At 47.3% G+C, this 12,555-nt stretch overlaps 1 protein-coding gene across 1 annotated transcript in view; it reads right to left on the reverse strand.

The window, feature by feature from the left end:
- TRPC7 (transient receptor potential cation channel subfamily C member 7) overlaps positions 1 to 12,555 on the reverse strand; it is a 141,905-nt gene that overhangs the window by 15,575 nt on the left and 113,775 nt on the right. Inside the window, exon 8 of the mRNA XM_030869368.2 lies at positions 305 to 500. Coding sequence (XP_030725228.2) covers positions 305 to 500 — 196 coding nt within the window. The remainder of the gene's footprint in view (positions 1 to 304; positions 501 to 12,555) is intronic.

Below are 12,555 nucleotides of genomic sequence, written 5' to 3' on the forward strand. Positions count from 1 at the left end.
GTCATTCCCATTTGCCATGGGTCACCTGCATGCTGTCCTGAGGGGACACATGTAAAAGAGGAAAGATTCGTGACCCTTTTTCTTTCTGCCCTCATTGGGCCATTGCATGCATGGTGCCTGCCGTGTGTCATGGCAGGTTAACTGGAAGTGCTTCTTGGAGCGATCCAAGGAAAATGTCTGTTGTTTGCTGTTCTGGCTTCACATTTAATAACACACGAGCTTCTGACATCATTACCCCATTGCTGAAAACAGTGATGCAAATTAAACCGAGGGAGAGAGAGCATTTTCAATTAACTGGTCTTACCTCAATTTCCTGATACGAGTTGTTGATCATGGCTATTAGCATGTTGAGCAGCACGACCACCATGGTGACATTATAAACACCGTAGAGAACATAGCCAATGTTCTCGATGAATTTGTGGTCATATTTCAGCACCACCGAGATCACTTCAGACAAGCCAAAGATGGACCAAAATAAGGTTTTGAAGCTTTCTTCAACCCTGCAAGGAAACAGACAGTCCTCTCAGGAGGTTTGCATCTGCTGACACTTCTCACAGGAGAGTTGCCACTACCCAGACATCCGTGGTTACCCTGGAGTAGGGCTGGGGCTGCTAGCTGGTATCTGTACTCTGAAGTCATGAGATATTCAGGTTTCTAAGAAGACTTTGAAAGAACATGGTAAAGGGTAGACTCTTTCTTTTCCATTCAACCCTTTTATTGGGACCCTTGGCTGCAGCATCAGTTTTTATCTTGTTGCAATTACTTAAACATTTAAAATTAACCACCAGGGCAAATGTTTGTCCTTGTAGGTTATTAGCTTCAGAAAGCACACTCTTCCTTCAGTAGTCTCTTGAGTGTCTCTTCTCAGACTACCCAGCCCCACAGGAGAGGGAAGAGGATGGTGTTCGCTAATGGAGCCAGCATCATTGGCGACTGGGGCTTGCTGGGCATTTGACACAGGACAGCGTGCTTAAGCCCTGTGACCACCTCTGTGGTGGGCTGGCTTATTCCCTCCATTTGACAGCTGGAAGTACTGATGCTCAGAGCCTTCCATGCCTTTCTCAGGAGCACTCAGCTGGCAGGTGGGTGCAAATCCAGGCATGTCAGAGGTTTTCAAAAGCAGGTCCTTCTAACCACTATGCTTTACCACCATCCTGGCTCTGGGTAGTGAGGCCAGCCACATATATCGAGTGCTCTAAACTGGGGGTGAATTTTCAGGAATGAGAGTGATGAGTCTGATGTGTCCATGTTGATCAAATTCACCAGGTAACTGCCCAAACCTCACCCTGCAGCTCACTCAGGGTAGACACTGCATGTACTGTAAGGGCTGCCCAGGGAAGAGCTGGCTTTTAGGACACTGCTCTTTGACACTTGAGATTATCAAGTCACCAAATACACTGGTTTTAAGAGTAAGGCCCAAGCACGTCTCACAGTCTATACTTTGTGGCTCTGACCCTATATCAGGTTTGTGACACAGAATTCAATTAGAAAGCTGGATTTTGGTTGGGTGGTTTAGAACATGCCTGTGTGTGATAATATCTGAATGGTTAAGTGCAGGTCTTTTAGTTTGCATCCAGAGTTTGGGTCCTATTATGAGAAAGCACTTTCTTTTTTCTCTTTAACATTTCAGATTTTTAGCACTTACCACAAATGGCCAGGATTAGCTAGATCTCGGGAAAAAAAATCAGCGTTTTTTAAGGATTGGTATTTATTTGACAAGATGTACAAAAATACTAGTACTTGTCACTTTGGCTAAAAGTCCAACACTGACTTGCATGAATTTTCAGCTCTCCTGTGTGTGTGAGAGTATGTGTGTGTGTATGTGTGTGTGAGTGTGTGCGTGTACGTGTGTATGTGTGTGTCTAGCCAGCTGTTTGCTCATTCCCTGTGCATCTCAGAGTCTGAAAACTGAACACTGAACTGAGTTTTTGTTGTCATTATTTGTTTTTGTTTTCTTTTAAATCTGTGAGTTTGGAATATTTAATTTATCTTAGTTTTAGTAAGAAGGAATTTAGTTAGGGGTTTAGCAATAAAGACTGGGTATCGAGCTATTATTTTAGAGCTCCAGATCCTGATGCTATTCTGAGAAAGGGGCAAAACTGTTTCCTCACTTGAGATGCAGCGTCCATTTTGTGTGAAAAAGATGCCGTTCAGCGTGTGGGCATGATTCACTGCAGGTATTGCCTTCCATTAAGAAGCAATCTTTCATTTATCACCCTAGTGGAAGGGGACAGTGGCAGAGAGAATCTAAAACCACTGAATGAGCCCCAAATCAAAACTGAAAGGAGATGGCAGGACATGATTTCTCTGACACTTGGTCCCTTCCTAGCAGGGTCAGGTGAAAACCAGAGGACACGCTGTCCAAGGGAGGGGCTGGGCAAACAGGTACTGGTGCAGGATAATGTACTTACCAGGAACAACTTAAGAAGTGGATAATACATCCAACTGAGGGACATTTGACAGAAATTCATTTTCCCTTTCTTAACTTGGAGAACCCCACAAACCTTTGGCTGACATAAATGAAGCAAGCAATTCTAAGCAGTTCTAGAACACATCCAGGGAAAACCTTCTGCATTTTGATGAGGGAAGATGGCCTAGATTCGGCATGCGTTTTGTTCTCATTTGCTTCTTGCTGTGAATTTTGTTACTAAGCTCTGATTTATCCCTGGTGCCTTCCCTTAGGCATTCTGTGTTAATAATCTGGAGGGGACAGAGCCAGCCCACTAAGCAGTATGTGTTCCAGTAAAAGAAGAATATTTACCGATCCCTAAACCTATGCCTTTGCCCCTCCTCTAATACCCCACCTCCACCCCCGAGGCTTGGAATGCTCATCTGTTCAGTTTGTTGTCTGGGTGTCAGACAGTCTTCACACCTGTTTCATTTCTATTCTATAGCTTCAGGATTCACCTCTGGACTAGTATTTGGTCATGACCTCCAAGAGAGTCTAATTACAAGTGGCCCAGACTCACTGGGATTGCCTGAGTGGAAGTAACCCCCCTCCAAAGCAATAATCCTCTGCATCAGGCTGGGCAGGAAGGGATCTTAGCCAAACTATGCCTTTTTAACAAACTCTTCTATGTTCCTTAGGGAGTGTCTATAGCCCTTGCTTCCTCTTATCATGGGGCAAGATGAGTTGCAGTAACAAAGACTTCCTTTAAGGAAAAGCTGGGTTCATTGTCTTGGATCATCCATAATGGCTAGATTCACTTTTGGGGTCTCTTGGGACTTTCATTTGTACTCACGCCCCGTGACATGAACTTTCAGTGGACTAACTGAATAGACTATTTTTGCTGTTGTTGTTTCTCAGAGGGGATATTATGGGCTGAGTTTATGTCCAGTTAGCTGGGCTAAGTGGTAAGCAATACACTATTTTATCCATAGCTCAAACCACCTAACTAAATAAATTCTAAATGGAATTGAAGCATTTAATGTTTAAAAACTACATAGTCAAAGCCAGAGTAAAATATTAGTAGTTATATAATCTTGGCCTGGGAGACGTTTCAAAACTACAGAGGGAAAGTTTGAAAGATATGCTCACGTAAAACTTTACTTGTAGATATTGAAAACATATTAAGTAAACATAAAAGGCAAAAGACTGAGGAAAGGATTTGTATTTGCAACACATATGACAATGGATGATGTCTTTCTTACATAAAGAGCTCTTATAAATCAATATGAAATGATAGACATCCTTGTTGAAAAATAAAAGGAGGACAAAATCTTTCAGGAAAACTTGATGCTTTTTGTGGTGACAAGAGCTCCACAAGTAACTTGATAGGTCAGGTTTGTGGTGTCTTCTGGTTTAATATGTAGTGGGAAATAAGTGAAACGTGTCCTCACTGCATTGTGTTACGTTGACCTTGGAAACCTATAATAATATATGCTTAGAGAGAAGGCTGGCCTTGGAGAGGAGTGAGTAGTACATTCCTCATCCCAAGAGCTTGGGCACTGGAGCGAGCCCCAATGTCTTGTGAAGTAATGATGCTCTCTGAGTCATGTACCAGCCATCGCCCATAATTTTCAGGAGCTATGGGATACAGGGCATGGTGCAGAAGACCAGTCACTGAAGAGGTCTGGGACTGTCTTTCAAGAAGAAAGTATCTTGCAGTTGACGTAGATGATATTCACCATGAAGCCACTTGTCTCACAAAAAGTCCCCATTGTCAGATAGCTGGTCTCTAGGCTAAATTTGAGGTTCTTTACTGATAGGGATGCTGGCTGCTCGTTCCATATCCTCCTCCCACCCACTCTGGCTCTCTACCAAGTTTGCCACAGATTCCTCCAATTGCGTCAGTCACAGGAATCTTCACAGAGATAGCCGGAGGAGTAAGAAAGCAAAGGTGCATACCTGGTTCAAATCCCAGCCCCATCATGTACCGGCTGTGTGAGCTTGGGCATCTTACAAAACCTGCTTGAGCCTCAGTCTGCTTATCTATGAAAGGGCTAATAGTACCTTATTATTAAGTTGCTGTGAAGATTAAATGGAGCAACCCATTTAAAGTGTATAGTAAGAGTCCAATAAATGGTACCTGTTATTTTTATTCATGTGTTTATTTGCCAAACATTCACTGAACTCCAGCTATGTGCCAGGCACCATACAGAGCAGGATGCAGGGGGCACAGAACTTGTTTATCTCTGTGGAGGTCCCAGTCTACAGCAAGCCCACTGGTGTGAGCCAGTGCTATAAGGCTGTGGGCAAGGATGCTCTGGTCGCCTTGCCCTACCCAGGAACACATACAACCCCATCAACCTTCGGGTGCCTCCACACAGGGCTGAATGGAGTTAACAATTCAGCTGCATACTGACTTTTCTGAACAAGGCCCGTTTTCCTTCCTATCTGCAAGGATCATCACCAACCCTTGATTTCATGCAAATCCTCTTTCTGATTTCTCCAGCCTGTGCTGTCTTTGATTGTTTGACTTCTGGCTTGCAGTGGAAGGGGCTGAGGTTTCATCAATAGGCCACCCTAGCCTAAGAACTGCTCCTAATGAAGTCAAAGGGGAAAAGTGCCTGAGAGTGACGTTGAATAGATCGTGATTCACCCTCCTCTTACCCGGTGGGGGTGTGTGTGTGTGTGTGTGGGAAGGTTGGGGCTGACTTATCATGCAGACAGCAGGAGCGAGGTAATCCGTTCTCTACCAGGTCTGTCTCGCCTGGATAACAGCACTTTAATAACGGGTTGTCTGAAGAGGCAGTTGTGTATGGGCCTCAGAGAACAAACGGATTAACAAGGCGAGGGTTTGGGGCAATTGTTATGGAAATTGCTGCTGCTTTGGGGTGCCATGAGGCCCTCCCCTCAGTGTCATGGAACTCTGCCCCCCACCCCAAACAGTTCAGTTCAGGGTTACCTACCCAAATCTGCAAGTAGCAGCCTCAAATTAAGCAGGAGGAATCAGCTCCTGAAAGGCTGTCTTCTCAAGTTCGAAGACAATAGCTGGCCTTGAGCTAGAGTTCTGCTGAAGCAGAAGCAATGCTCACTTGCCATCCCAGTGGGGACTGCTAGAAGGTGTTTGGAATCTAGAAAGACCTCCGCACCAGGGCTGTGCTTCTCTAATGCCCAGACCTGGAGACTGAGAGCAGTTGGACCAGCCTTGAGGGCAGTCAGGGCAAGAGTGTCCAATGCCTGAGGAAGTCTGGACCTCACCCCCACCATGGTCGTCTGAATCACCTCTTGGTTTATCCTGGGCCCTAAATGAGGCGTGATTTAGACGGTCCAGAAGTAGAAGAGTCTGGCCCCAGAATCAGGGCCGAGGAACTGGGATGCACAAAGCCCGGATTTATTCATACTGAGGGTCCAACTCTCCCCCTGATAGCCCGGTTGCTCCTTGAGGGCAGAGTTATGTTTTCTTCCCCCTTGAAACCCCAAACCTAGTGCAGAACCTGGCACACTGAAGGTGCTAACTAAATTCATTGTTCTTTGAATGAATGAGTCCCCGTTGCATATTCTGATTCCCTGTTCCTGATCCCAGTGTTGAGGTGAGGCTGTTGTAAAGCGGAGTACAGGTTCTGGGTTTAACTGTGAGCTTTTTGCTAAATAACTTTGTCTCGCTGTGCCTCTTTTTTTCTAGCTGCGGAATGGGAAAACAATAATCTCTACTTCACAGGGTTGTTGTAAATAAGTTAACAGAATGTTTGTGAGGGGTGCATAAAACACTGCCTGGCACAGGGCCTGAAAGACTCTTATACCCTACAATCAATTCTCAGAATAATCCTTTAAAAATATGAATCAGATCCTGCCTCTCTCATTTAGCAGCTTTCCACAGGCTAACAGTCAAACCTAGTCACCCAGCCAAGGCTCCCCTGACCTCACTCTGGCTCTCCCCTCACTCGGGGTGCTGTGCCCCTGACTTTAAACTTAATTGTCACATGGTCAGGTCAACCTTCTCCGACCATGTCTGAAGGAGGTCCGTTTCTCATTATTCTTTTGCATGACACTTTTATTTCCTTCCTAGCTGTCAGCACTTAACCTAAGATGTTCTTATTTGTCTATTTGTTTATCATCATCATCATTGTTATTATTTTGCCTCTTTTCCCATTCGCAGAGCATTGTGACCTCCACAAGGTCACGACTGGCTCACGTCTCTGCCATCAGTGCCCAGAACAATGTGTGGCTCACAGTGGGGGCTCAGGAAACATCTTTTGTCAATGAATGGTTGAAGCTGGGAAACTGAGGCACGGGGTGATGTGGTCTTAGCTTGCCTCAGACCCACTTAACAGATGTTTTTCTGCTAATATTCTAGAGCGAACCCTGGACAGTCCAGTTTCCTGTCCCTGTCACTTTGAAGAATGACAGTTTAAACCTTATTCCCATCCTAGAATTGAATTTTAGTGAATAAAGGGTCAGAATTTCCCCGTTGAAGATGCTACACTCAGTCTTAGAATAAGATAGAGGACTTGAGTCCCTTGAGGATAAGATAGAGGGGAGTGCCTGCAAATATGCTGTGAAGGCCTCATCCAAAAGGGCACATTTTCTATGGACCATCAGGTCTTTTTCCTCAAAACTTTGTGGGCTTTCAGCCCGTTCCGGAAGCGCAAAGCTACCAGGCTTTTAAAATTCATGTCATGAATAAACATGAGGAGAGGGTATAAATAAACATCATATGAGAGTAGAATGTCTGCTGTAATAGGTACAATCATTCTAAAGTACCTCAGGGAAAGATCTATATTTTTATCACTTGTTGGGGAATTATGTGAAGATAAGAGATTACATTAGACCCAAACTATCTTTTTGACACATAAAGGTCATTTCCAGATGCCCAGCCTGTATGAGCCTGACCTGGGCCACAGCATTGACCACTGCCATCTCCTCCATCAAGTCTCCAGACCTCTCTGTGCTAGTTTCTCCACATGAAAATGGGCATAAAGAGTTCTCTCATTCCCCCCAAACCCTTATGCCTAACTTGAATTCATAAGATGAAAGGTGAGATTATAACTTTCAAGTATGATAAAGTATGATGATAATGCTTCTGTATCAGGGATGCCCATATTTCAACACGGGCCCAGGATCCTGGGAAAATCTCTCCTCGTTAAAGCCCAGGAGGCTGACTGCATTCCACATTCGCACCTGCACACACATTCAGCATGCAGAGGCCACGGTCCCATGATGCTGTGCTGATTTCTCTTAACTGGCCATTGGTTATGATGAGTTTCATGAGGGCAGACGGTATAATCCAGCCTTGGCTGCCCTAGTGGGACCTCCTCTGCAGGTGAATCCTTGTTGGGGCTGTGGCCCTTTGCTATCAGAAGGCCCCTCTGGCTCATCACTCCCTTCTGGATGTTTCTGGGCCTGTATGGCTCGCCTGACCATCTCCCTTTTCTCCCTTCCTTGGGCCAGGAAAGTCTCAAGCTCTTTTGTTTGTAAAACACAACATGGCATTTTTAGCTTAAGGGCCCCATTCACCCCCTCAGCAAGTCTCTGCTTGTCCCTTGGTGCTGAGGATGGGCCCTCTTTAAGGCCCCACTGCTCCTGCAGTCCTTTAGGATATGGACCACTTCAGCCATGCTTTTGGGAGGTAGATCTGAGTGTTTGACTTCAGCTCTGCTGGGTATGGGTCCTGGGGAAGGTCAAAGCCCCTATATCTTTCCTGAATCACCGGGACCTTGCCCTCTTACCCATCATGCTCTCCTTGATTCCCTCCCCACATCCTTTTAGGGCCTTACCGATGTCAAAACCTGGAGAACGTCCTCCTTCTCCCCCCCTCCCCAGCCCCAGCCACGTGCAGGCAGTCACCGTGGTTCATCCACTCTAACCTCAGCCTCCTTCTCCATCCCCTGTCCACAGCCTCTTCATGGATCTATCAGCTCCCTTTGGGGCTGCATTTCCTTCACAACATTGGCTCAGTTGTAAACGAGCCCTCATTCCTGTGACTATTTGATTAATACCTGTCTTCCCAACCAGTCTGCAAGTTCCATGAGGGGAGGAATCCTGACTTCTTATGCTTCTGCTCATAAAACCCCCAGCACCAAGCTCAGGCATCCCCTCCCATCCTCTCCCATCCATTCCAACCCATCCTTTGCACCGTTGCCACAGCACACTTACTGAGGGCAGATCCGACCATGCTTCCTCTTTTTTTTTTTTTTTTTTTTTTTTGCGGTACGTGGGCCTCTCACTGTTGTGGCCTCTCCCGTTGCGGAGCACAGGCTCCGGACGTGCAGGCTCAGCGGCCATGGCTCACGGGCCCAGCCGCTCCGCGGCATGTGGGATCCTCCCGGACCGGGGCTTGAACCCGTGTCCCCTGCATCGGCAGGCGGATTCTCAACCACTGCACCACCAGGGAAGCCCAGGAAGAGCTTACTTTTGGGCAGATTTCTTACTTGCACCTTGGCCATGGGGCTTTCCCCTCAGCCTTTGCTTTTAGCTCCTAGAGTTTCTTCTGCTCCTCTTTCTGTTTCTGCATGAATATCTTATCTCATCCATCTTCTTGGTCTGTTTCTTGGGCTGCTTTAGGGGCTTCTTCTTGCCACCTTTGTGGCCAGACATGGTGTTTGTTGTCCCTTCCCCAGACCCTGCCACTGGAAGCGGCTTTTGTTGTTGTTAAGAAAATTTTCACGTATTATGAGGCATTGAAACATCTGAACAAATCCACATCTGGGCAATGAGGCAGCTGCTTTCTCCTTCACTTAAAAATGCCCTTCTCCTTTACCTTAAACAGGCTGGAGTGCCCTCCTCCAAGACCCTCCGTTTAGGGTCACCCCCTCCATGAAGACTTCCCTGACCCTGCCAGGCAGAGTTCAGTGCTTCCTCCTCACCGTGCTGCCCAAGTACCCTTTGATGATGATCACATGGTGTAAAATAACTGATGCACCCCCCCCCTTTTTTTTTGGAATTCCCTACTTGTCTGTGCATTCCTCAGGGATGGGAAGATTGTCTTATTAATCTCTATGACGCCAGGGCCAAAACAGAACTTGGCATGGAGTAGCTGCTTCATAATGTTTGTCAAATGAATGAGCACACTTTGGAAAAGAAACCTGCTTTACCCAGGGGACAATCACAGGCTGATTATTGAGAGTTGAGATGCAGAATCATCAGGTTCTCAATGATAATCAAATTCTGAATTTAGTATGCTATTATTTAGAATTTCGTGTCACAGGAAAGTGACCCAACTTTTAAAGGCACTCAGCTTCTACCTTAGAGCATAGGCCCTGGTATGGGAGTGGGGGAATTTCAGGTAAAGAGGTGGACGACAGGCTTGGAGCCATGCAGATCTGGGTTCAAATCCTCTTTTGGCTCTGTGGTCTTGGGCAAGTCCAATATCTCATGGAGCTTCAGGTTCTTGGTAGTAGTATCTATGTCATTCCGTTGTTGTGTGGATTAAACGAGAGGGCAGATCATGTGTCTGTCATGAGTTGTTCCACAGCAGGGTGGTGCGGTGGTCCTGGGGTGGTGTATGTGTGGGCAGAGTCTCAAGGAGCCTCTGCCTCAGCCCCAGTGCCCATCTCCAGGTTCACTGGAAGGAGGAACTGGCTTTCCTGCAGCCCCACTGAGGTGGGTGGAGCTGAGTCAGTGCCTTCTGCCCCTGGTGTGCATATGAGTCTCTCTGTAGGGTATGGAAATTTTCCATGACTGTCATGGAAAATAGGAGCTTCTAATTTTGCCTAGCACTGCTGAAGTTCCTTCCATTAAAATGATCCCTGGGGAACGGAATAACCTTAAGAGAGGTATTTTTTGATTAGCAGTGTCTCCACCCGGCTATGCTATGAAGCTGACTCCACAACAGCCTTTAGAAAAGATTGGCTGGGATCATCTTTTGAGGGTCAGGGCCTACATTTTTTTTTTTTAATTTATTTTTGGCTGGGTAGGGTCTTCGTTGCTGCACGCCGGCTTTCTCTAGTTGCGACGAGCGTTGCAGTGCACAGGCTTCTCATTGCGGTGGCTTCTCTTGTTGCGGAGCACGGGCTCTAGGTGCACGGGCTTCAGTAGTTGTAGCATGTGGGCTCAGTAGTTGAGGCTTGCAGGCTCTAGAGCGCAGGCCCAGTAGTTGTGGCGCACGGGCTTAGTTGCTCCGCGGCATGTGGGATCTTCCTGGACCAGGGCTTGAACCCGTGTACCCTGCATTGGCAGGCGGATTCTTAACCACTGAGCCACCAGGGAAGCCCAGGGCCTACATTTAATCTCCAGTCAAAATTAAGTGGGGGAGGCCAAGTTCACCCAAAGAGAAGACCAGTAGCCCATCCTGGGTTATGTTAGAGAGCCCTTCACTTCCCTGCTCTGGGTCCTTTCATTGCCCCCAGCCCCTCCCATTCTTCTTTGTGTACCTGTCCTCTTATGGTCACCAGTCCGAGTATAGGGAAGGCCACCCTTTTCCTACACATTCTCACCCAGCTGTATTTCATTAGTGAGCCAAGGATTTTTGTCTCTGTTTTTCCAACACTGAAACTAGAGTGCTGGACCCCAAGGTTTCCATATGATCTCTAAGCAGAAAGCCTTTGCCTATGGAACATGTGCATTCCAGCAAAGGTGGCTGCACAACAAAACTGCAAAAAGCAAATCCTATTTGTCTACTGACTTCCATGATAAAAATCAAAGGTATGTTCCCAATAAGAACAAAATTTCTAACAGTTGGAATTGAGAACTTTAAGACTCTTTGAAAGAAAATGCATTTTCAGGCGATTTCACCTCCACTTCCTTACCCCCGTCTCAGGACACTTAGATTTTATACTCTGGGAGCATAAAACTGGTCTTGCACACCTTTTCCTCCTCACCTCTGGTCATTTTGCAGTTTCTAACAGAAGTGACTTAGAGACAGTGAGCTGCCAGCTGGTGCCCATCTGTCACGCGCAGGCAGGCCCAGCTCACCACCCAATAACCCGTGCGCACACGTGCCCCTTTTCCTGCTCCTCCCTTCACGCCAGCCCCCGACACTGAAGCAGCTGTGAAACATAACCAGACCTTTGGTTCTGAAGGGAGAGGAGGCTGGAAAGTTGCCTCCTAACTGCTCCTAGGATGTGACGGCAGACCATGCTCTCCGCTGGAATCTGGCTACGTATTCTGACTGCACAGAGCTTGAAATCCTATCAATAACACACTCACTTAGGTTAACAAGCTCTTTTTGTTTTTCAGTGCGCAGAGCTGAGCGTGGTCTGTCTCCCCATCTGAGTAATGATGAGGTAGAATCAGGTCAGCATTTCTCCCTGTGTGGTCCTAAGACCACCTATATCGGAATCCCCCAGTGGATTGTTTGTGCTGACTTCTAGGCCTACCTGGAAAGGAGGTAACTAGGCTCTCTCAGGGGTGGGGTCCGGGAAGACTCAGGTTTAGCCATCTCCCTGGATGATTCCGGTGTGGCCTGCGAAACGCTGGTCTCAGTGAAGACTGTTCATACTGTGTGTTTATTCATACCTTGGGCAGAATCAGTTCAGGCTGTCTGTTTTCCTCTACCTCCCCTCACTGAGGTCTGCCAGATGGACGGGATGGGAATTTGGGGGTGGGGAGGGAGGTATGGTGATTCCGGAACTGGAACACACTGGAGGTTAGGGCAGGGCCTGGCTGAGGGCTGTGGGTCTGTTGCTGGTGGAGAAACCTTTCTTCTTCTCTTTCCTTTTGTCCCAGGTTGTCTCTCCCCCTTCCATCTGGGACAGGACTATAACTCAGTGGGATTCGGGTGGGACTGGCTTTTGTGAGCTGGCCTGGGCCCGCACCCCTAGGTGAACAGGGCTCTTGTGAGACAGCTAGCTGTCTGTTGGTTCCTAACAGCTGACTTTCAAAGTGGACTCCCTTAGGGACCCAAGCTGTCCTTGAACATGGCTGGGGTGGGGGTGAGGGGGGCCAAGATAGGGGAAGAGTACCCACAGTGTGCTCCAGCCCAGATTTCCTTTCTGGAGCGTTGAGTCTTCTGACTCTATAGAAGCAGCTGAGAGGACCATCTGACCCTAGAGCTCTAAATTCCACACACAGACAGAGGGCGCCCTGGGGGTGGGCCAAAGGGATGATCCTGAGCTGGGCAGCATGGCCCGGGTGTGGGCTGTTATGAAGCATTCACCAAGGGAGTCACTGGACTTCATCATCAACATTGCTGGCGCTCAGAATAGCTCTGCGTCCCCCTCAAGCACGAGCAT

The sequence above is a fragment of the Globicephala melas genome, chromosome 3 (assembly GCF_963455315.2).
Source record: "Globicephala melas chromosome 3, mGloMel1.2, whole genome shotgun sequence".
NCBI classification, from domain to species: domain Eukaryota; kingdom Metazoa; phylum Chordata; class Mammalia; order Artiodactyla; family Delphinidae; genus Globicephala; species Globicephala melas.